At 39.5% G+C, this 23,337-nt stretch overlaps 1 protein-coding gene across 6 annotated transcripts in view; it reads right to left on the minus strand.

Annotated features, from left to right (window-relative positions):
* Nucleotides 1-5,638: 5,638 nt before the first annotated feature.
* The window catches only part of LOC108749996 (polypyrimidine tract-binding protein 1), a 389,037-nt gene continuing 371,338 nt past the window's right edge, over nucleotides 5,639-23,337 (minus strand). For 4 of the 6 annotated variants that reach the window (XM_018489177.1, XM_018489142.1, XM_018489170.1 and 1 more), the window contains 8 exons: nucleotides 19,942-20,000; nucleotides 15,245-15,464; nucleotides 12,862-13,076; nucleotides 9,828-9,861; nucleotides 8,129-8,221; nucleotides 7,155-7,371; nucleotides 6,937-7,078; nucleotides 5,639-6,225 (listed from right to left, as the gene is read on the minus strand). In XM_018489177.1, coding sequence (XP_018344679.1) covers nucleotides 6,157-6,225; nucleotides 6,937-7,078; nucleotides 7,155-7,371; nucleotides 8,129-8,221; nucleotides 9,828-9,861; nucleotides 12,862-13,076; nucleotides 15,245-15,464; nucleotides 19,942-20,000 — 1,049 coding nt within the window. In that variant the 3' untranslated portion in view covers nucleotides 5,639-6,156. The remainder of the gene's footprint in view (nucleotides 6,226-6,936; nucleotides 7,079-7,154; nucleotides 7,372-8,128; nucleotides 8,222-9,827; nucleotides 9,862-12,861; nucleotides 13,077-15,244; nucleotides 15,465-19,941; nucleotides 20,001-23,337) is intronic. The other 2 variants (XM_018489162.1, XM_018489152.1) reach the window with 2 other exon arrangements.

The following is a 23,337-nucleotide window of genomic DNA, read 5'->3' on the forward strand; positions in this document are numbered from 1 at the left end:
CAAACCTCCAATCGCGTTAACGTTGCGTGTGTATGTGCGCGTGTCGCGTGTGTTCTCCACCATTTTTGCCGGTTCTACGTACTTGAGTTTCCGCCGCGCATTATATAATATATATTTATATATATATATATTTATATAGATTAATTTTCTCTCTAATTTATGTGATAATCCGTAACACGTTAGTAACCCTATATATAGACTTATCCCTTATTAATAAAATATAGATTATCCGGATTGTAGCCGCATTTTACAGGACACACCTGTTACAATGCGATATATCAAATATATATAATAGATATAAGTCCGTGAATGTATGTGTGCGTTGGGATCTGTGTGTGCACGTATGCGTGTACGACTCGCGTCTGGAGCGTGTGTGTATTGTCTGTGTATTTCGCGTACATAAATGGATTAGTGGATACCCTCTGCGTGTAGGCTAAGCTTCTACTAACGTGGCTCTCTACCAGACCCCGAATTTTCTTGGTCCGAGTGCGATGTCTCACCGACGTCGCCGCGCTGCCGATTTCTACCGTGTCCCCACGACTCTTTCTCGATCTCGACGAACCGAGCGATCTTCAATGTGCAAAATTTTCCTTGACAGAAAACAGACACTCGCGTCGGGATAATGAAAATGTTAAGAACTCGGACACAATGGAAAACGCAGGCAACCAGAAACAGGGAATAACGCAGGCAATAGATTTCAATCTACCAGAAATTGCTGCGTGCATCGATACTACACGATTTTTGATGGGTTAAAATCTATTACCTGTATATTGTTTCTTGTTCCTATTGTCTACGCTCTTCATTGGTTACAGCAAAGAAAAGCAGCTTTGCAACCGTTGTAAAATTCACTAACATGATTGACTTTGCTACTTAGTTCCTCTCACTGGATCTAAATGTATAGATCAATCATATTAAAGAATCTTACAGCAGTTGTAAAGCTGTTTTTTTTCTACTGACCGAGTCACAGTAACGCTCTCATTTTATCCTGAATATCCTCACTCGATAGAAATCGTTTCTTCTTTGATTGTTACTCATGCATTGTATCTATCTTTTAGGTTCCCGTCGCGTTCTCCGTTGATTCGCGCGATATTGTTCGCAGTGCCATCCTTTATCGGAGATCCTGTTGGATATGCGAAAACGTTTACGTCGCGGGAGGGATGAAAGTGGACACCCTCGTTCAACTACCACCGGCCGATTCCTCGCGCGACGAGTCTGGGGAAATTTCGGAGTCTGAATAATCTACGACACCATGTAGCGAGTGCTGGCTACTCCAACCCTCACCTCGGCCCCCCTCAACCCAGCTAGTGATATAGTCGATCTATCCGTCTACAGGGTGCCCCCTCTTTCTCATCACTTTTTTTGTCTTCTTTTCATTTTTGCCCACCACGCGAGGACCGTCCGAGCGGAAAGGAGGAAGGCCGATCTAATGTGTGTGTGTCGTAACGGCGACAGAGTAAACCGAATAGATGTGCGATTTAACGTCGGGCACCCTGTAGATGTCTATAATTCTGTACAGCTCTGCCCCGTTTTCCGGTACGTTTTTCTACTAGTGATAAGTCCATTGGAAAGAACGGCTCGCGCCGCTCGAAACGAGTTACTTTTGACGATAATGCTTCGGAGGAATCTCGCGCCGAATTCCTCCTTCTGCGAGCAGAAGAGCTGATTGTCACCATTAGAGTGGCGTGAATGATGAAAGAAAAAAAAAAGGAAAAAAAAAAGAAAAAAGTAACGTTCGAGTTTTACTAGTTGCTCTATGATAAGAGATTCGAAAAAAACGAGAGAGAGAGAGAGAGAGAGAGAGAGAGAGAGAGAGAGAGAGAGAGAAAAAATGAAGATAGAGACAAAACGCTGGATGCGTGCGCTTACGTGGATCGTCACGTGTATCGTGTGTTCCGTGTGGATTGGTGTGTACGGATGCGTGTTGTACGCGTCAACAGGAATGTGCTAAGAAACGGCCGGCAAGTAATAAAATGTAATTAAAGCGAACCTGGGCGTGAACGGTGGGTGCTCGACGTTGGCAATTCGCGAAAAGGATACACGCGTGTTTGTGTATATATACGTATGTATAAATCGAAATATATAATATATATATATATATATATTAGCTCGGGAAATCGAGTAACACTCTCTCTGTGCGAGCTGTTCAGGTACGCTTAGACGATATTCGTGCCGGAAGTAAGGATTGTACGAAAGCTCGCTCCCGCACAGTTTCTCCCTCTTTTTTTTCCTCCCTCCTTGTGGCACTCTCACGCTATGTTCCGCGATATGCGATAAGAATCGAGGAGATACGAACGTGTAAACGTTTTAGTAGTCGCTACAAGATACTTTAAAGGTACCGCACGAAAAACGAATCGAATGAGACAGGCAAAGTAGGTAAGTGTAAGAGAAGCGCTTCTGGAATTCCTAGATCAATACACAGCGAATTAAGCGAGCCACCTAAAACAAGAAGGGAACTACTATATATTCGGTAAAAAATAAAAACTGGATCGCGCGCTGGAATCTGTACATTCGTGGGCGATTGCGGAGGTGTATTTTTGTGTATTGCTTAAGTAATATGTATTGCGTGCGTGTGTGTGTGTGTGTGTGTGTGTGTGTGTGTGTGTGTGTGTGTGTGTGTGTGTGTGCGCGCGCGTGTAAGTGTCGTGAAAATCTCTCGTGTTGACAGACGTTGCAGTCCGGGTGCTCGGAACGTGTGTCCGGTTAAGAATGTATAAATGCAGTCCAAGTGAATAACGTAGTATCAGAGGTCCGAAAGACACAGATCATAGATGCAAAGACTGGCCCCTTCGCTCATGCCGGCTACTCGCTACGTCTCTAAACAACTAGCTGATTGGTCGGTACTCGATCAAGGCAAGACCGCCGATCGAAGGGGGTCCCGGCGGAAACGTTTACGATCGTACGAGGAGAACCCCCGGGGATCGGCGTCCACGCGATCGAACAGGGATATCTTATTCGCACTGCACTCACCAAGAGATCCCGTTCTAGAGTTTTATCGGCTAGCCTACTTTGGCACAAACAGCACATCATGCCCGAGCCGGCATTCGCTTTATTTTATTTATTTTTTTTTTTTTCTTCACAATTTCGTCATTCCCCCTGCCTTGTAGGTCGCTGCGCGGTTCTCGGCTTGGAGAAACTCCTCCCCCTACCCTTTTATATAGCTCAATATCCGTCAAAGTCGCGCGACAATACATTCAACGTGAATACAACTCTTTCGCTCCGTTTCTCTCTTTCTCTCGCACTCGCGCAATTACTCTCTCCCTTTCTCTCCCTCCCTCTCGCTCGTTCAGTTACGCCTTTGCATAACGGTCTCCCAAACGGCCTTCCAACACACATTAATCCTTTTCCTACTTCTCTCTACGATCAGTTATGTTATATCAGTAAAATTTAATTGACTCCAACAGAACGTCGATTAGACAGAAACCCGTGGGCTTTGCCGGCGCGCGCGCGGGGCACGTTACGTTTCAGGACTTCAGGACTTCTCATTCTTAACAGAAATAAGATCAATTGTCCTCAACTTCGCGACGCCCGATCGAAATTCCGATTCGCGCTTCTCGACGAGGACACCTCAGATACCTCGAGAACCACCCCAATCGGATCTCGCACAGTTCTACTAAATCCCCGTAAATACGATTCTAGCGTATTACTTTGCTTTTCTCTTCAACGCTTTGTCCAACAACAACTCAACGCCGCAAATGACTCATTTAATCGAACGATGATTCGCCTCCTCGAATCTATATATGTGCGATGCTTGCTCAAGATATTCGCTTGTATTTACGGGGAATCCTCACAAACGCCGACTACTGAAGGAATGCTTTGATATCAGGAACTCTCTCGATGGGGTGGATCAAAGCTCGTCAAACGATGGATCTATCCTTGGCACAGAGACACGATAGTATCTCTCTCTTCTTCGAATACTGTCCATCGATGCGAACATCCTCGAGGTGTCCTGAGTGCCACTCGTTGATTCGTTACGACCGACACCAACTTTCCGCGCGCGCCCCGTACGTTGCAAACTTTTTAATTAGCGATATGTTCAACGGTTCACTCCTTCCTCTCCTAGTCAATTACTTATCTAGTCGCTTACTATACGATTAAGATCCTAACACATGCCTAAGCATCTATTCTAACTAAGAAATCTGCGCGCATTCAGTTATATCTATGCGTCTGTATGTATTCGTGTGTATGTGTACGTGTATGTGTATAAATCAGAGGGCGGTCGAAATATTTATCTTCGCGCGCGGCGCGTATATGAATGTGTGTGTGTGTGTGTGTGTATGTGTGTGTGTGTATGTGTCTTGTGTACGTATAACTGCATAATTGTACGGTCTCGTAAAGACGCGGATACGTGTGCGGGTGCGTTATAATACTTATCTCCAAACTGAAACGTACAAATTATAAAAATGCCATCTGTGACGACCATATAATGACGCGCGCAAACGCGTCGCGTGGGTCTGCGGAGCGGAGAACTCGCCTCGGTCATCGAACGTTCAGGCACCGCTCGATCTTCCCCTAAGAAGCGTTCGACTTCGCCGGATAGCCGAGAATACTGCAGGTACCTTCGGGAGCGAGAAAATACGCCCCGCGAAGAAACATAAAACATAGGTCGAACGGGCCAGATACGTTCGGAGTAGCATACCCCAATTAGGATTGCTCTCAGCACGCAACGAACGACTTTGATAATTGCTTCGCTTCCGCCTTACGAACGGATCAACCAATCGCGATAAGATAACGGATAGACGGGAAGAATTTTGAAGGCCGATTCGGCGCTCCGCCGCTTTCAACTCTCCTCTCCAATTTTGGCCGCTGCCAATCTTGCGACGTAAAATCAACGAGAGAGAGATCGGTTCGTCGGCGAAGTAATAGTACTTCGTGAAAGCATGCAAAAGGTCCCGTGACATTGGCCATTTTCTTATTTAGATACCCGGTCAATTAAAACACGCCGTTCCCGTCGTACTCGATCGGTCAGCCTCGTCGATCGTATGTCTCGCCCTCGAAACGGAACGGAAGCCACGAAGAAGTACGCTCGGTCGTATGTGTGTTTGGTCGTCAGAAGAATGAAGATTGTCTCGTGGTAAACGCTGCTGATTCACGATAGTCGGCCGTCGTGTCACGCGTGAACGTACGACGATCGTCGCGAGATACCTCGCGGTCCATTTCTTCCCACTTGGCATTTCTCCTCGAGTCCGCTCGTCGAACGAGCACGTCGTTGACGACGAAGACCTACTTCCGAACTGTGATATACGGACGCCGTCGCGCGCGCTTATCGCGAGATGGTCGCCCTTGTGTCCACGTAACTTTGAAAAATTCTTAACTGTAATCACTGTAGCGGTGTTGGGCCGCGCGATCATGAATTTTACATGTATAATAATATATCTTATCTTCCCTAGCGTTAACTCTGTACAAGAGTCGAGGACTGTTCGCCACTGTGCTGTTTCCTCGCTCCCGTCTAATCCTAATCTCTCTTCCCTCTTTTACACATGCTTTCTCTATGTACGCCCGGCTGCTAGGCTCTTTGTTTTATTTTGCATATCTCTCTCTCTTTCTCACTTTCTCTCTTTGTGTTTCTCTCTTCTTGCGACGGTCCTGGCTTTCATAAGAATAATCACGTTATTCTCCTTCTCTCTCTCTCCTCCTTTCCTTTCCCGCGATCCTTGTCTGTTTTTAAATTCCTCATATATTTCTAAAATTATGAAACTGTCGCGTTAATACGCTCGAAAGCCAGCACCGGAAACTACCTTCGAGAAGGCCGTCGCGAATTTGCCTCTTCATCGTTTAATTTGAGCGCTTGCAGCCCTGGTACATCTCAAAACACCCTAGCAACACCCTTCAAATCGTCAAAATCAACCAGATGCGAAAATAAGTGCGTGCCATATAGACGTCCCAATAACAAGGGCAAGGCCTCAAGAACATCCTAAGCTCGCTCGGACGAGGTAGCTCCTGTCCGTTTGTGCTGCTTCAAAGTCCGAGTACGACGCAGTCCCGCATTGGTTACACGCGCAGTGCAGGCCAGCAACAGCGTAGCGACTCTCGCAGGAACGGACGAGCGCCTGAGTGGATCCAACTACGTGACCATCAGTCATAGACCGAAGCGGGTGACCAAAGGGGAACTAGGGCGTATGGCTGGTACCATTGCTGCTCGTGCGGTGGCGATTCTTGTTAGATGTTGCTCTTGGAGAACGACACTCTGAGATGGTTGGACTCGCTAAGCTGATAGTTGTGCATTTTCTGTGAAAGAGGAAAAAACGAATCGATTTTATAATCGAACAACGAAAATTTATATTATATTTCACTTTAAATTAGACTTTAAATTAGATTTCAAGTAAAGTTGAAATATTTTCGTTCTACTTTCTTTCTCTTTAAAAATACTTGCGATAAATACGAAGGCATGCTGGGAGGAGAACCGACATGTATATTTTTTATAAACTCGATGCCCTGAGCAATTTTATTTTTAGTTGCAGAACATCAGGATTATTCTCGTATAAGTTTCTCGTATAAGTAATGAATTAATTACGAAAGCTACTTATAATCAGCAGAGTACTGAATAGCTCAGTACTACTTGTTTGTATTAGCAAAAAATCCGATTTTGATTCTCGAAATTGCAATCCCATAAATATAACACTAGAAATTTGAAGAAGAAAAATATTCCATTCTGTAGAAACAAAGTACCGAAAACATGAATTTAATCCTAAAGAGACAAATTACGGTACTGCTGTATGTTAAAGGGGGGATAGGAAAAATGTTAAATAATAATAATAAAATTGTATAAATGAATTTTAAGAACAGAGCTCCTCCAAAGTTGAGGCAAGAAACTTATAATCTTTTTTCGTGAAAATTATAACTATAATGAAATTAAGAAGCAAGTTAAGATCCGCATAAGCTTTTTGTCAGAAGATCACAGTTCGACTTGGGTTATTAATGACAACAATGACGACTTACGATCAGCGCAGCCACGGCATCGTCCATGTTAGGCATTTGTATGAGAGCCATCTTCCTGTCCTTCGGGAAGAACTTAAAAGCTTTCACGGTGAAGCCGTTCTTGGTGAAAGCATCCTTGATTTCTTCCTCCGCTACCGTAGCCCTAAAAGACCAAATTGAATGTCGTTAAGCCACCAAGAGAAGCAGCGCAAAATATGTATTGTTGTTGGATTACTCACGGAATGTTTGATAAATGCAGGGTCGAGCTCGGCGGATAGATGTTCTGATAGTTTTTTGAGCCAGGTTTCTTGAATCGATGAAGAGTGCTGTTGGTGTAATCTTTCGTGAGGCCCGCGTCTGGCTGACCTTCTTTTGGCAATTGAACCGTTTGGTGTTTGCTGAGCATTACTTTGATTTGCTTTCCAAACACTCTTAACTTGTCCATATGGGTTAGCGCTGTCACATAGATTAAACAATGTTAAATAACCATTGATATGTGCTCGGATGTTAACATAATTACAGTATATAGCTGTAGAATAAGAAATCGTGTCTTGTAATTTCCCACAATAAAAAAGTGGGCCGTATATATATAATTTTTTTTTAATACAAAGATCCTAAATTACAGCTGTAAAAACTGTATGTAAATTTTAAAACGTCTTGTTTCAAGTACAAAATGCTTTGTGAATCTCTGTTTTAAGCCTACGGTATACGACATATTTTTTCTTACCAAATTGCTTGCATGTCAGTAAATTAGAAATTCTATGTGGGGTGCAACTCTAATAATTTACTAAAATGAAAGCAATCCAGTAGGAAAAAATGCATTGTGTGTCATACTATAGATTTTACGGTTATTGATAAATAAAATCTCTCCCTCCCTCCTCTCTCTCTCTCTCTCTCTCAAAGATGTTTTTACCGACAATTTATAGCTTCACAGTACTAATTGTATACATTGTATACTGAAAAGAGTTTGGTTGCATTTTTAATTTGAATTTTGGTTAAAAATGGACAAATCAGAATTTTCTAGTTAAGTTCATTATAATTCTAGTTGAGATAGTCAGAATTCTGATTGATATGATTAGAAACTTCTTCATTTTCAACCAGAAATTTTTTTCAATGTAATCCACTACCGTAGTCGAGGGTTAAACAAATGAATTATTTACAAGATAAAACGCAATTTCGAGTTATGCTCATAGCTAAAAAAATGTCCACTCACCTAAAAGCGCCTGATGAGGTTCGGCCATCTGTATTAGTGCCGAGTCTTTCTTGTTGTAGAGGATCTTCACACGCTGTACATCCCCGTAAACGCCTATATGCACAATACGCAAATTTCTCTTTAGTAAACTCTGGTGATGGCGACAAACCGCGTATTCTTTTTAGAGAGGCTGCTTTGAGGGTTATCGAAGATGAACGGGATAATATTTCAGTCGATCGAAATCGGGGTACGATCGGATCTAAGAATCGGGACATGCAAGAGGCGAGCGATTCGGCTAGAAGCTTTATCTTCAGAGTACAAAGTTAGACGGTTTATAAAATAAAAAATTGTAATTATTCATATTAATAGTCTCCTTGATACTTTTATATTTCGGACTGCACATCATTTTTACGTAACATTCTCCTTTTAATTTAAAATAATAATTTGCTCTAACAAAACTAGAAAGGCTAGAAGTTGTAAATAATTTGCAATTATTAATCTTCATAATCCAGTAAATTTTTGTTAAAATAAAACGCATTAAAAATCAACGAAACAGCAACAATTTATTATATGTGTTTCCACGAAGTTTAATTCATTTAAATTTTACATTTTTCGATATTACGTAACTGCCGAGGTAGAAGCGAATGAAATTTTTGCTGGCTAAAAGTCGAAAAATGGATGTCTACGGGACGGACAGAAAATTTTTAATAATTTTTTAAAACGCGCTCTGTAACGCAGTACGTGACTTTTGTACGTTCGTCTGCAATTATCCGGGAAAATCTGCATAACAATCGCTCACGGAAAGGAGAAACATGACCGCAGCCGAGTCGCTACGCCTCGTTAATAGTGAGTTTCCTATGGAATTACGTAAAATAAGCGAAAGCTTACGTAATATTAAAGGTTGTGTGGAACTGATATTAATAAAATATGAATGAAATAATCTGTATAAAGAGATGCTTGGAAATAGAGATCTGTGAGAGAACGTGTTCGATCGTGGCCGACATGGCGGCATGACGATGGTGATGACGGTATGACGGGTGATCATGATTTTGCGAATGGAGTAGCTTGTAGTAATAAAATAAGTTGAAATCACGAAAATATCGAAAGAGTACGGATTAAACGTTAATCAGAGCTATGTTATGGCGGATGTCTCACGGAGAGTAAAACATGACGAGAGGGAAAGAATGACGATGCTCGAGTTTTGTGAGTTGCCGAAAAGAAAAAAAAGAGAGTGAAAAAAATCATAAAACATACAAAAAATAAAATAAAATAAAATAAAGTGAAATGAAAAATAAAACCGAGGAAGAAGGAAGAGATCTTTTCTTTCTTTTACTATTTTTCAGTATAAAACGTAAACCTCGGACGTGACAATCGTATGAAAGAGATTTTACGTTGGCGTGTTCCGTTTTGTGCGTGTAACACGTTCGTCTTGTTCGTCTCTATCGCGAAGAATATGACTACGTGACCGAATAAAAAAAAACAAAAAAACAAAAAATGTTCGGGCGAATGTCTTCGTCTTTTGCCACTTTCTATCTCTTTTCTTTTTTTCCATTTCAATTAAATTCTCGCGTACAGCGAAATGTCTCCGGTGATGTACGTGCCGCGTATCGCGCGTCCGTGGATTCCGTGTAATATGTTGCGTAGGTGTGAGAAAGCGCGAGGGTGTAAATATAATAATTAATAATGTAATATAATTAATAATATAAATGTGGAGACGTACCAAACAGGGTAAAGAGAGCGTCAGGCGTGACCATCTACACAGAGAACAGACAGAGTCCAGTCAGTAGTCAGCGAGTATAATAGGATTTAAATGTATAGTGTTGACGTGCGCACAAGATTCGCGTTTTTTTTTTTTTTTTTTCAAATTCTCGCACGTAGATACGAAAAAGAAATCCTACGTGCAAAATTGTTAGGACAAGAAAAGAGAACACATTTTCTTAGAGTGTGCGTACAGATATATGTAATTATATCCACGTGATTGATTTTTCAACAAATTCCGATAGAAACGGCGTGGCCTTTATCTTTTTTTTTTTTCTTTTTGCAAAAATTGAAGACAGCCGAAGAGAGTCGTGCGAGGCTTGTGCGCGACACAACGATAGTAGTACACACAGTTATAGTACAGTAGTGACAAGTTGCAGCTGCGAAGTGTGACGTCGACACACAGTTTCTTGCCGAGGCGACATTCATCATCCCGTTGAAGCTTCTTACGCGATAATGTTCGTCGTTTTTGTCATCGAACGCTAACATCTAAGTTCGTATGCAGGAGCTGATAGCGAGGGGCATATAATAAATGCCCGTAACAAAGTATAGAGAATTGTTCGAACTAGATATTAAAAATATAATGTTCATTCGCGGAATATTGTGAACACCAAAGTGTGAGAAAATAAATCGGGATAAATGTCGCCTCGCAAGAAGTAACGTCGTTTAGTCGACGACGCTACGAATTAATTAGGGCGCAGGATGGTGACACGTTGGAGTGATTTGTATGTGTTTCGAAAATGAGCGGGGTGGGGGTGGGGGGGAACAAGTAGGGAACAGAATCGAAGGTTTCGTGACGAGACAGGGCTTATACGCATCGCGGCTCGATTTTTCCCATCAACTGGACTGGAGGATCTTGGAGAGGTCGTTCCATAATCTCGAATAAATAAATGAAAAAAAAAAAAAAAAGACAAAAAAAATCCAGCATTTTTCTCTCAATTCTAAAACAATTTAACATTCCTTGCTGTTCGAATTTTGGTTCTAAATTTGTTCTGCATATTTGCAAAAAGTATTTGTCAATTTGGCAATGTTTGTGGTAATTTTCCATCTCGGTAACAGACGTAAATACAGATTAGACAAGTTCTCCCAGACGTTAACGATCGATTTTGAACGTATTGCGTATTGTCGAGCTTGCAATGACAATCTCCTGTTACCTTGAAGTTCGCAGCTGGCGAAATCAGCCGAAGCTCAGCCCGGTGGAAAGATCGAGCCGGAGAGTCGAGAAATTGCGGGGTTCGCCTACGTAGCACTACGTTGCTAACTCGCTCGTTAGGCCGTGTAATTATACGTGTATGCACGTGCGTATATACCGGATGGAGGGTTGACTGGGCTGGTTGGGTCCCGCGTGTCGCACACTGAGAGAAATAGCGTGCGGTCTCTTAGGGGTATGTAACAAGGAGTACGAGAGAGCCCGAGAGGTGGGAACGAGAAGAGAATAGAGAGGGAAAAGTGAGATGGTACAGAGAAGATAGAGAAGTGGCGGTTGCGCGTATGTGTGCGTGTGTCGCACCGGGCAAGGCGGTAATGTCGCGTGACAAAGATACGGCGGGCCAGGGGGCTTTAATACACATACACGCGCCCATACACACGCATACACACTGCGTAGAGACGACAGATGCCATACAACAGATATATTATTCGCATACAACACACTTATTCGTACGTGGTGGCGGCCTACTTCTCTCAGTGCTCGAGATCTACTCGAACGGGTCGCGCAACACCCCCCTCCCCCTCCCCCGTTGTCGTGTACGTGCATCATTTAACGCTTTGTCTCGTTAAATATACGTACACCGAGAGAAAAATATTGTAGTTACAATTACCATAATTTAACTAGAATTTATAATCATTTTTAAGACTAATTTTTTTTTTGTTTTGTTTTTGTTTTAATGAAAGTAAATATGACACAACAAATTATCAACTGTTTGTTTCTCAAGTAATAAATGTTACTTATAGAGCTTTTTACACTGAAACGAATATCCTTTCCAAGAAAGTTTCACCACCTCTCAAATTTTAGAAACTTCGGTACATAACTTTCTTATATAATAACGCAAATATTCGTAATAAATGTAATGTAACTATAAGAAATTCAAATGTTTTTTAAAATACATAAAAATAAATACAATGAGAGATATAAAACTCCTTGTATTATTTATGTACAACTGTAAGTCATATATTAAAATTTATTGGCAATATTACAATAAAAATCAAGAATTACAAGGATTAATTTATAAGGATTTCTATTCTTATCTGAAATCACATTTGAATGATAATTTTTATGTTTTATATATTCTATAAGATAAAAGGAAAAGTTTAAACTGTTTTAAATTTTAAGTTTTTTTAAATAAGGTGTTTGATTTCTCAGAATACATATGTTGGCACTTTTCTTAATCTTGTATTCTTTTTCAGCAATTAAACGTATATAAGAATCACCACTTAGATGTTAAAAAAGAAACCTTGCAACACGATGTTATTGTTACTAATGTTATAATACCAAACACTTTTCCCTCAGTGCGTTGTGTCTAGAAATCTACGCTGTATTCACCATCTCGTACGCATAGTCGGAACTGATTCTCTTCCAACTGAAGAGATCCCGTCCCAGACGCGATTGGTCCCGACAATTTCGAGATTTTACATGAATAAAGCGCAGATTTTTATAATTCAAAATCATCTTAACAAATCGAAACAAAGAGTTAAACGAACACGACTCAGTGGAAACGGAATCTTCCATCTCCCCAGCATTCAATGCGATTCCTGGTGGATAGGAAGGCGTGGTACACGGAGAAAATTTCTAGATCACGGTAGTTTGCCGGAAGATCTTTAAATGCAGTCGCGATAATAAAGCGCGAATAAACTTTCTCTCAAATTTTTTTCAAACTTTCTCGGATTTTCTTCGCGTGTACCACGCCAGAGTTTGATACGGCCTCTCGTTTTTTGGAGAACAACGTATCGCAGGAGAACGGAGTCAGGATGGGACTCGAGGTTCTCGAAATACTTACCTCCTCGTTGAGATTGCTGACGAGCAGCACGGCCGATGCTTGCGCGCTTCCTTGGACCCGGACACCTAGACCAGCCGCGCCAAGGGGGAATCCACCGAGGCCGGCGAGTCCACCGGCTGGAGGTACGCCGTTGTAAGGCCCGGCCAAGGGCGAAGCGAGACCGTGCATCGCGAAGGGCGTGGGCAGCACACCCGGTGCCCCTGCAATGGACTCTACTTCAGGAAGTTCAGACGACATTATTATCATTGGTCGATATTGCAATTGTAAAAAATGAGAAAGAAAAGAAAGTATATACAAGTCGCGATAGACGAAGACTCTCCGATTTCGAATTACGATGTCTCGCGATCTTCATCGAACGGTTGCTTCCGTACTCGATACTTCGACGATCTCCTCGTCGTGTAATTAATCGCGATTTCTTCATCGTGATTTACGGAGACCGACCGACCGTCACGAGATCGCCTCGATCCTCAGTCATCAACGGACTGTTTGCGCAACGAGATAGGACGCAAAAGTGGATTACATTGTTACAGATTAAATACCAACAACAACGCCGTGAAATTAATTTAACCCAAACAAGCGCAGGGGCCGAGCGTGTAATTTAAACTAGCCGTTGTCGCCGCGATACAAACGCAAAAATCCAGACGATTCGGCGAGCCGGATCGTCCGCCGAGTACTTTATACTAATTAATTAATTTACCCGAGGAAATAATAACGTCCGACTGGTGCACATAGCGGACAGAATGTAGTTTGAAACGCCAGCAAATTGCTTCTACCATCGTGAGATAATAATAATAATTCAGCCCGACGTCCGAGTGACGTAAAATCGGTATCACTACTAACGTAATTAATTCCGATAAACGTAACGCCGTTAATTGGCCGATCAACCTTTCAATTATACCTTTCGCAAAGCCCCGCGAGCTTTTACGTTAGCTAAATAAAAATACAAAAACGTCTCGAATTCATTCTCGGAATAGACGTTTTAACGGCGATGAATCCCGTAAAGCTCCCCTGTCACGAGCTACTGAATACATATTCAACTATTATCGGGTTATTATTACACGAAATCGTGTAAGAGTAATGTAATTCATCGCTTATACGGTTCGTGGAATATTCAGAATTGCTTCGGCCGAATTTCGCTAGCGTTTAATAACGAATTTTGCAAAACAATTTTGAATGCGAACTATATAACTATATTTAATTATTATTGAGAGCATTACTGCACAAAATTGTCCACGATTAATACGTTTATCGATCACATATCGCACGTGGTCTGTTTCCACATTGTATAATATGTATATATGTATTATACATATGTAGATAACTTGGGCATATGTATATATTATGTATATATACATATACAGTAACGAGCAAAAAAATGGGCAACTCTATTTTGTCTACATAATTGGTATTTACATTGTCAACGGCATAATAAATTTTTACGGTTAGATAAATTATCAAATTAAATAAATATTTTATTAAGCAATTTTTATGATAAAACTTCAACGTACCCAGCGATATTTTCAAAGTTGGTAATTTTGTGCATTAATGGAAATAAAATGGTAAATAGTATGCAGAATAGATGTATAATGCTATAATCAAATTAATTTTTTATTGTCTTTTTATTGATTCAAGTTTCTGTATAGATAAAAAAATTAGAAAAACAGATGAATTAAAAAAAACGAGTTATTCTATAATAAATTTCTTTATCTTTCATAATTAAATATTCTTACGCGTAGGTTGCGCGTTGCTGATTAACAAATATAAAAATGATATTAATGTCTCTACTAGACGAGAAAATATAATGAAATATTCAGATCGCCCATTTTTTTGTTCCGTAAAGACCATAACAACAATTGAGGGTAAATTCTTGAGATAATTTCAAGAGAGAAAGATCCTAATACCGAAACTCGAGAATACAGTTCTTTAATTGTAATTATTATTCCAACTATTATTATTCAAAAACTAAAGCTCTTATTCTAACTATCAAAAACTATTATAGTCTCAACATTTTAATATTAACAGAATTTCCATCTCAAATAAACTCATAAGATAACCTATGGAAGTATCCCTTTTCGATTTTGATGAGTTTTTATGTTGTTTTTTAAACAAAAATGAGGACACATATTTTTTATTATATAATAAAATTAATCGATCGATCACAGTAGAGAACTTTACGTTCTTCATTGTGACTAGCTGATTCGCTTACTGCTCAAGTCTTATTGTCTTATCTCATTTTTTTATGTGGTTCTAGCCCAAATGTTGTCACGATCTTTGCGGGACGCTTACTTATGCCCATCAATAATTAAATTTATTTGGTGATTTATTTGGTAAGGCAAACGTGATTGAAATCGAAAATTTCAGATATGAATTTTACAATACTCACCGGGTATTCTGGCACGCGGTTGAGAACCGGCACCCATGAGCAGCAATTCGCCGCCAAGAGCGAGCGACGCCGCATCCAGACTGGCGTCACCGGTCGGAAGATTCGGGTTAGTGTAATCCCGGGACTTGTCGTTATTGTACTTAACGTTCAGATTTTGCATCTTGCTGTAGTCGATGCGCAGCGTGCAACAAGAGTTGTAGACGTTCTGCCCGTCGAGCGACTGCACAAGAAATTGTAGAATTCTGTGTGATTTGAGAAGGTCGAGACAGGAGGTATGTTTAAGCTCAGAACACACGGTGGCAGAATACAGAACCAAGAACGACTCAAACATCAGTCAGTTCTTTTGTATTTTTAAAAATCCAGTCGCTTTATAAATAACTTTCCGTTAGCTTAAATACATTTGGAACTTCGATAAAATTGAGATATTTCTAATTATCTACAATATTATATCATTTTTATAGAGTATAATAGAATATCAATTACACACATGAAGTTTAGATTAAAAGATATTAAATTTTTTTTTAGAAAAGGATTGTTCTGTTGGATCATACTATCGGAGCCAAATTTTTCTATTAGTTTCAAAGATAAAAGTCTCGTGAAACACACATTGCAACAAATCAAGACCAAAGGAGAAGTTAGCTTTAGAAGCGAAAAAGTTTTGAGAGATCAAAAGTAGGTGTGAACGCTGAACAAATTTAAAGAAATCCCAGAAAACCGATTCTACCTTAACGATTCTTGCGACGAGATTCACGAGAAGTACATGAAAAGAACGATTTCGTTAAAATATTTCAAAATTTAGTTAAATACAGATCTAAAAACATAATTTCGTTCAACCATGATTTTTTTCAGTGTAGAAAATTGAAGCTGCAATGCTACAAAAAATTCTAGCAATCAGCCTCAACTACATAATCAGCTTGCGATTTTTCAATACGTAACAATTATTTTGATAGTTACAATAATAAAATTATTTCAGATCTAGCCAAGAGTGCGTTTCTCGTTTTACGCTTACAGCGCTTGGTAAGCGTCATTTATTCGTGTTTAATATTAGTAGACAACAAGGATGAATTGATGCTTGTAGCATGTGAGCATGAAAACGGAACGTATCCTACATTTTCAGATGCTTCATAGTTGATAAAAGCGCTCTTTCCGCGTACGAGTCTGATTTCTCGGATTAGATCCGAGGGTTACCGCTAATCGACATCCTCCGCGATATTAATCCGAGTGCTTCCGAGACGTATCCAATGTAGATACGTTGCAATATATCGTTTGCGCGAACGTTTCGTGCGTTTAATACGGACACAAGCAAGATCCAGGTCGCTTGTTTGAGCAATGCGTATGGTGCGCACTGAGCGCGACGAAGCCGCGCGTCCGCGTATCCCCCGGGGTATCACGCGGGTGTATATACACCCGACCGCTCCATATTTACACGGGCTAATGAATTTCGTACATAATTAGCGAGTCGGCCCGCGCCGCGAGCCTCGGGCGTGCGCGCATGGCGCGGCGGCCGGTTTCTCTCTTTCTCACTCTGCCCCTCGGGCGGTTTATTCTCACAGCCGAGGGAACACTGGTAATGCACGTAATCGAGAACGAGACGAATCAATTTTTGCAAATGCGAAACATGTTTTCCATCGCTTTTCGAAAGTGATCCGCAATTAAAAAGGAAAAGACCGTCCCAATTTCAACTGGAGAAAGATTCCGAGTGAAAATGCATTCTTAAATCTCGATCGTTGAGTAATTACTTTTTACGCGGTAGAAAAATACTGGAAAAGTTACGTTACGCGCATCAAAATCACTCCGCTGTTAAGAAAAATGATTACTTACAATTAGTTTACTTTTATCTTTTTGTAAAGTAAATCACTTTGAAGTTTTAAGATACCTTTTAACAAAGAATTAAATCATCTTAATCTGAGTAACAGTTTTAAAATATACTTGGAAATTTGAGAGAAAACTCATTATCATATGCTCGAAACGAGAATTAGTTTTCTTTTAAAGAACGTCACAAAACTTGATTGAAAAAATAACTTTATATAAGAAGGATATATAAGAAGGAAATGAAATTTGTTTTTAAATTAATAATCTTGATTAAAGTATTATATTAACTTACTATAGAATTCAAAATATATTTTGAATAAATTTGATGCTTGCGATGAACTTGTGATAAATTTGCAGATATATGAACTTTTGAAATATTTAAAATTAATTAATATTTGAATACACAGTATGCATAATCGAAACGAGAGAATCGGTTTTATAAATATTGAACAACGTGTTTCCCTTAACTTTCCGAAAGATTAGCAATTAAAAAATAAACGTTCCCAATTTCAACTGATCCTGAGTTGAAATGTGAATCTCGATCTTCGAGATACATATTACATTTGTAATTTGATTTATTTTATGCGTTTGCGTAAAAAATTCGACAAGAATCTGGCTGATAGCCGAAGCGACGTACAGTTGCCGTTTCGTGCCTTTGCACGCGCGTCGAGGAAAAAAAAAAGAGGACAGAGAAGAAAGGCGAGTAGAATAAGCGAGGAAAAGGAGAGGAAAATCGGAGAAGAGCGATATCCGCAACAAAGCTAAATTAATTTTCTGTCTTGCGCGCGCTACCGAGTTGGTTCGCGGCGGAACCGGTATATTTCAAGCGAATTAATTTTCCCTTTGATCATCGCACAGGTTTACTAGTTTGCGGCGTCGAGCTTATGGCACGGGTGGTGAGGCACAAAGAGGGGCTTTCGAACGTGGGGGTAGCGGATTCGAAATGGAGTGCGGGGACGAGAAGGGACGGAAGTTTCTGGCGAGCTTCCGTTCGCGATGGCTTGTCGTTGCCGGTGTAAAACAACGCGGTGTAACACATCCCGCACGCGAATACGCCGGCATAGTTAATTTCCAAGTGCGAATGTCATAAAATGGTTGCAACCGCACCTCGTTCATCCTTTCGGATCTGCTTGTCCTTTCCTATCATTATAAAATGTCTTTTAGTCTTTTATGCCATTTCCGTTCTGTTTTAAACGAATCTTGAAATAAAGGTGGAGATATCTTGGCGTATTCTGTACCAGTCCTATTGAACAATCCCTGTTGAATAATGTTCATTTCTACCAATTAGAATAATTTTATTATATTTAATCTTGGTTCAACTTATCTACTTTGTATCCTTTTCTAGTTCTGAGAATTGGAAAAAATTGAAAAGCAAGTAAAGAGCTCGAGATTAAAGTTAATCTACATTGGTAGAAATGGACACAAGTGGCGAACTTTAAATGATAGTGATTGAATAACAGAGAAAATTAGTACACACATTTCGGTATTTACACCGGCGAAGTGGGTTGCGTCACATCACTTCACAAAAGTTATCTAGTATCTCAAACACTCATAAGACAGCTGGGAGAAGTCGAGTATAATAAAACCATAATATGTACAATAGATTTGAAAAACGAGGGGAAAAGAAAAATTGTTTAGATCAACAAAAAGAAAGCCAAACTTAACGTACACAGTTACGGCCGGGAGTCTGAAAGAGTTAATTCGAGGTTCCTTTTGCTTGTGAGAAAGAGAGTTTATGAAATTCTCTTCGTTTCCTAAATTGTTCAGAGTGAAACTAATTTTGCGGAGGTGTTCTACATTATGGTACAACGTGCGTTGTTAGGAAACTGTGTGATATAGACGGATTCATATATGTATATATATAGCGGAAATTAGTTGTAATATTCATAATAGACAAAGTCTCGGAACAGAAACTACACGCACATTCTCCATTTTTTTATTTCCAAGCAGTGCCCGCTTTAATGCTGCAAGTCTCTCAACTTTCTCAAAAAGAGAAAGGTAAGTTATCGTCAGGACACGTGGGGTACTCGTGATTACAGGGACGAAACGATTACGTAGGGAATTACAGGTAAAAACCAAATTTACGGCAGAGACACAACTCTTAGTACCTTAAGCAGCGGCAAGTTTAATGCTACAGCTTTCTCAACCTCCTTGAAAGAAAAGAAAAATACAAGTAGTTATCATCAGAATATGGAACTTCAAAATCTTGCGAGTTAAACGATTACGCGGCGATTATTGTAAAGGTGAAGGTCTAATGTATTCCTTTTTTTTCTTTCTTTTTTCTTTACGAAGAGATACAATGCTATAACCGAACTCTACATCATTGATATTCGCGCGAACAGTGCGAGGAACAGAGCGAGAACAACACGATCGATCGCGCATCTGTGGTCTGCTTCAAGAATTAATTTGGTTTGCAAAGCAGCCGATATTTCCATAAATCCGGGGAAATACCGTGTATCGGGCGTAACCGCGCGATCTTCTCGTTCCTTTCCCTCCACCCCTCGACGGGATTCCTTCTTCCGCCATCAATCTTTTGATTACATTCATCGGGCTTACTTCCGGCAATTAAGCCCCACGCCGTAGCTTTCGTCGAGATGAGCGGATCTCGGAAAATATTTTCCCAACGCGAGATATTCCGCAGAAAATTTCGATCTGTCCCGTGGGAGCTCAACGGATAAGCACCGCCGTAACGGCGGAGACGAAGAAAAAAGTAACTAAAGAGGGGCAAAAAAAAAAAAAGAAAAAAAAGAAAAAAAAAGAAAAGACAAGAACGAAAGAACGAAGAAAAAAGAGGAAGACAACGGGCGCACCGATGGCGGAAGGATGAAATGAAGGAAGGACGCACCAGGCGGCTGGAGTGGAAGCAAAGTCAAGTGGATACTTACGAATTTAGCGGTCTGCGCCGACAGCATGTCCGCGTACTGTATTAGTGCCTGGAAGGAGCCTGGAACACAGAAGCGATAAAAATCGTGAGACTACGTCGTCCGTTGGTGAATTTTACGAGTTTCCCGCACAAGCCGCGCTCGAGATCGCAAAAGAATGGATAGTCGCGGTGGCCGCTAAATTCATCTCGAATGGTGAAACACGAGAGAGCGGCATTGAGCGGAAAAATAGATCAGTAACAAGGAAAGAATGATTATGCGCTGGTATCTAAAAAAAAATTTAATCAAACAGATCCATAAATAATTTTGCTAGACGATCAAAATAATTATGTGGAACACTCAAGGATGTATTGCATATAGGTATTTTTAAATAGAATTAAAAGAAAAATTATTTGAAAAATAATAAATTTTTTCTATATTGTATTTGTATGTGAAAATAATACGAAAAAAATTTGATAGTAATTTAGAGCTTGAATAAAAAATTATTTTATTAAGAAGTATAACGTGTTTTTAAGAAACTTAATATAAGATAACATTTTCATTTAAATTATAAAATTATACTGCTAAATACATATAGTAATATTGAACTCTATTTTATGTATATAACATTCATTTTTAAATTTAAATTTCATTCCAGTAATTTCTACAAAAATTATACCTAATATATCCTAAGTGTTGCTGACAATGATGCAAAAATTTTAACATTCTATGATATTCAACAATATTTAAGCGTTATTGATCTATATAATTATTTTGACAGACTAAATAAAATTTGTTTATCTATAGCTAGATAAAATTTTATATATTTCAACACACACACACGCACACACACACACACACACACAACTGTTTTTTTTTTCAGTATAATAACGATTTTTGTATAATAATAATGTAATTAATAATACATTTTAAGAGATAGAAACGCAAAATTTGATTACTTTTCTTATTTCGCTCCCTAATGGCGTATCGCGCAATTTTGCATGATTTGCGTTACGTAAATAACGACTCCGTAAAAGTGGCCGGAGCCTTTCTCTCGTAATAGCAAACTTTCAAGGTATAAAATAAACCCGTAAAAACCAAAAAATGAAAATTACGAGATATTCTGTGAAACACGTTGGAAGTGCAAGGCGCGCAAAACGCCATCGAGAATGCAGCTCTAAATGCAAAATATGTAAACTCTTGAAAATTTGATTCGGAGAAAACCGTATATATATATTTTTTTTTTAGCGTTAAATACGTGTGGTATTTGAAGTACCGACTGGATCCTGAGTACAAAAAGCGGTGATTTGTTAATTTAGTGCGCGACCGCTGCGAGAAACAAACTCTGTCATGATAATACGTTTTTCCCGTGCGGCCGGAAAGCCGGAATTGTTTCGTTAGCAGCGTTGACCAAAGTTCCAGCCGGCGGCTACGCTATTTCATTTTCAAATTTGCTCCACCGTGATAATGGAACTCTTTACAATAATACGCTAAAGCCAAACATGTTCGCGTGCGCACGCGCGTGCACGCACACGCACACACGATTTCACGCTGATAGAAACCTTTTATTTTCCCGAATCCAGAATTATTCCGTATGTAGGATTTTATGCTATGAATTAAGAGAAATGTTTGATTAAATTTGCTGCAGCATATATATGGCGCAATTGTACGACGTTGGAGTAAAATATTCATAAACGTTGTAAAATTAACGAGTTTGCCGATTTGAGCTGCGTCAAAGTTTTTTCTGAAAATTACCAATTAGATTTGGCGAGATGATTGATTGATGTATCTATTAAAAAAGTAACAACTCCCTAATTGATAATCAGTTACCGACGTTTAATTTATCATGTTCGTTTTATCACACTATAAAAAGATTCAGGTGAAATTACAATAATTATAGTAGATAATTTTGGAGCTCACTGTTAAAAATGTACATTTACACATGTAAATAAGAACTTACAAATAAAATTATTCTTCTTTAAAGTAATTATATAATTTGCAAAAGCAAATTTACAGTATTTACGTAATAATCCAACAGCGAATTATCCATTTGTATAAGTTATATATACAAATGTAAAATTAATATTACCGTGAGTGCAAATATAAGTGTGATATTATTACATTACGTTACATAATGTTACAAAAATTTGTACATTTTGATTGAAAAGTTATGAAACATATATTGTTATCGCAATTTTCCCTTTAATATAAAGGTATATTTACATAATTAGAGATAAAAGTATTAATTTTTATAAAAACGCACATATATATATACTTCCACATTATGTAATTTTTATACATATTATGTAATTTTATATATTTTTTTTTACAGTGTAAAGTGAGTAATTATGCAGATAAATACTAATGTGACGAGACACCTTTATGTGTGCTCCAAATCGCGTATATAGATTCGCGAGAGTAAACAGTTACGGAAGAAGGCGAACGTTAAAATCGCCAAGCAGTCCGGATGTTTTGCGAAATTAATACAGAACGCCGCTCTTCGCATCGAGTCGTATATATACGCGCGTGTGCGGCGGTCAGGTTTATAATTGTCATTAAATCTCAATTAAATGAAACGTCGCAAGGCAACCCCGGCAATTGCAATTTCGCGAGTTTTAATCTCGCATACGTACACGTCAAATTCGCGCAACTCCGACTGTGCCGCGCGCGCCCCACTTGTGATATTTCATTACGAGCGCGTATGATACGAAACAAAGGATCGGCGCCCGCGGCAATGTTATTTAATTTTTGAATCTGAATTGCGGAAGCGAAAAAGAGAGAGCTCCTCTTCCCCCTGGCGGTGGAGAGCCCCGATGTTACGAGCGTTAGAAAAAGAAGTATGACGCGCGCTCCGCATTTCATTTCATGACAATCGTAATTCCTCCCCTCCCCCTCCCCCTCCCCCCGACAGAATGGCCGTGGTAACGCGGTAATCGCGATGATAACGTTTACTTTGCTCGCAGACGCAACCTTCGGTAACCGAACGTAGAAATGTTCATTGAAAAGTTTTTTATTGCAATCTCTCATTTGAAAATTCTGAGCTTCGAGTCGTAAGCCAGAATAATATGATAAAGTGGGATAATTTACTTTTGTACCGCCGACGATTTTGCTTTTGTGCTATTTACCGAATTACCGGAGTAATTCGTTTTGCGTTATTTAGAAGGAATAATTGAAATATCGTCCGAGATTTCCTTCGCTGCTCGTGAGTGACGTCTTTTCGTTATAGTTGGATAACGCGCAAAATTCTACGTATTTGCATTAATGCAAAATCCTCACGTTATTTACGAGTTTCTCGCGATGTAAAACGCACTTTTAAAATTTTTCGTCGTAACTACGCATTCCCTTAGTTAGCCTTAGCCGTAAATAAAACACTCTCAATTTATTAAAAAAGGATAAATTTATATAAAGATTTTATATATA

The sequence above is a fragment of the Trachymyrmex septentrionalis genome, unplaced genomic scaffold (genome assembly GCF_001594115.1).
Source record: "Trachymyrmex septentrionalis isolate Tsep2-gDNA-1 unplaced genomic scaffold, Tsep1.0 scaffold11, whole genome shotgun sequence".
In the NCBI taxonomy this organism is placed as follows: Eukaryota; Metazoa; Arthropoda; class Insecta; order Hymenoptera; family Formicidae; genus Trachymyrmex; species Trachymyrmex septentrionalis.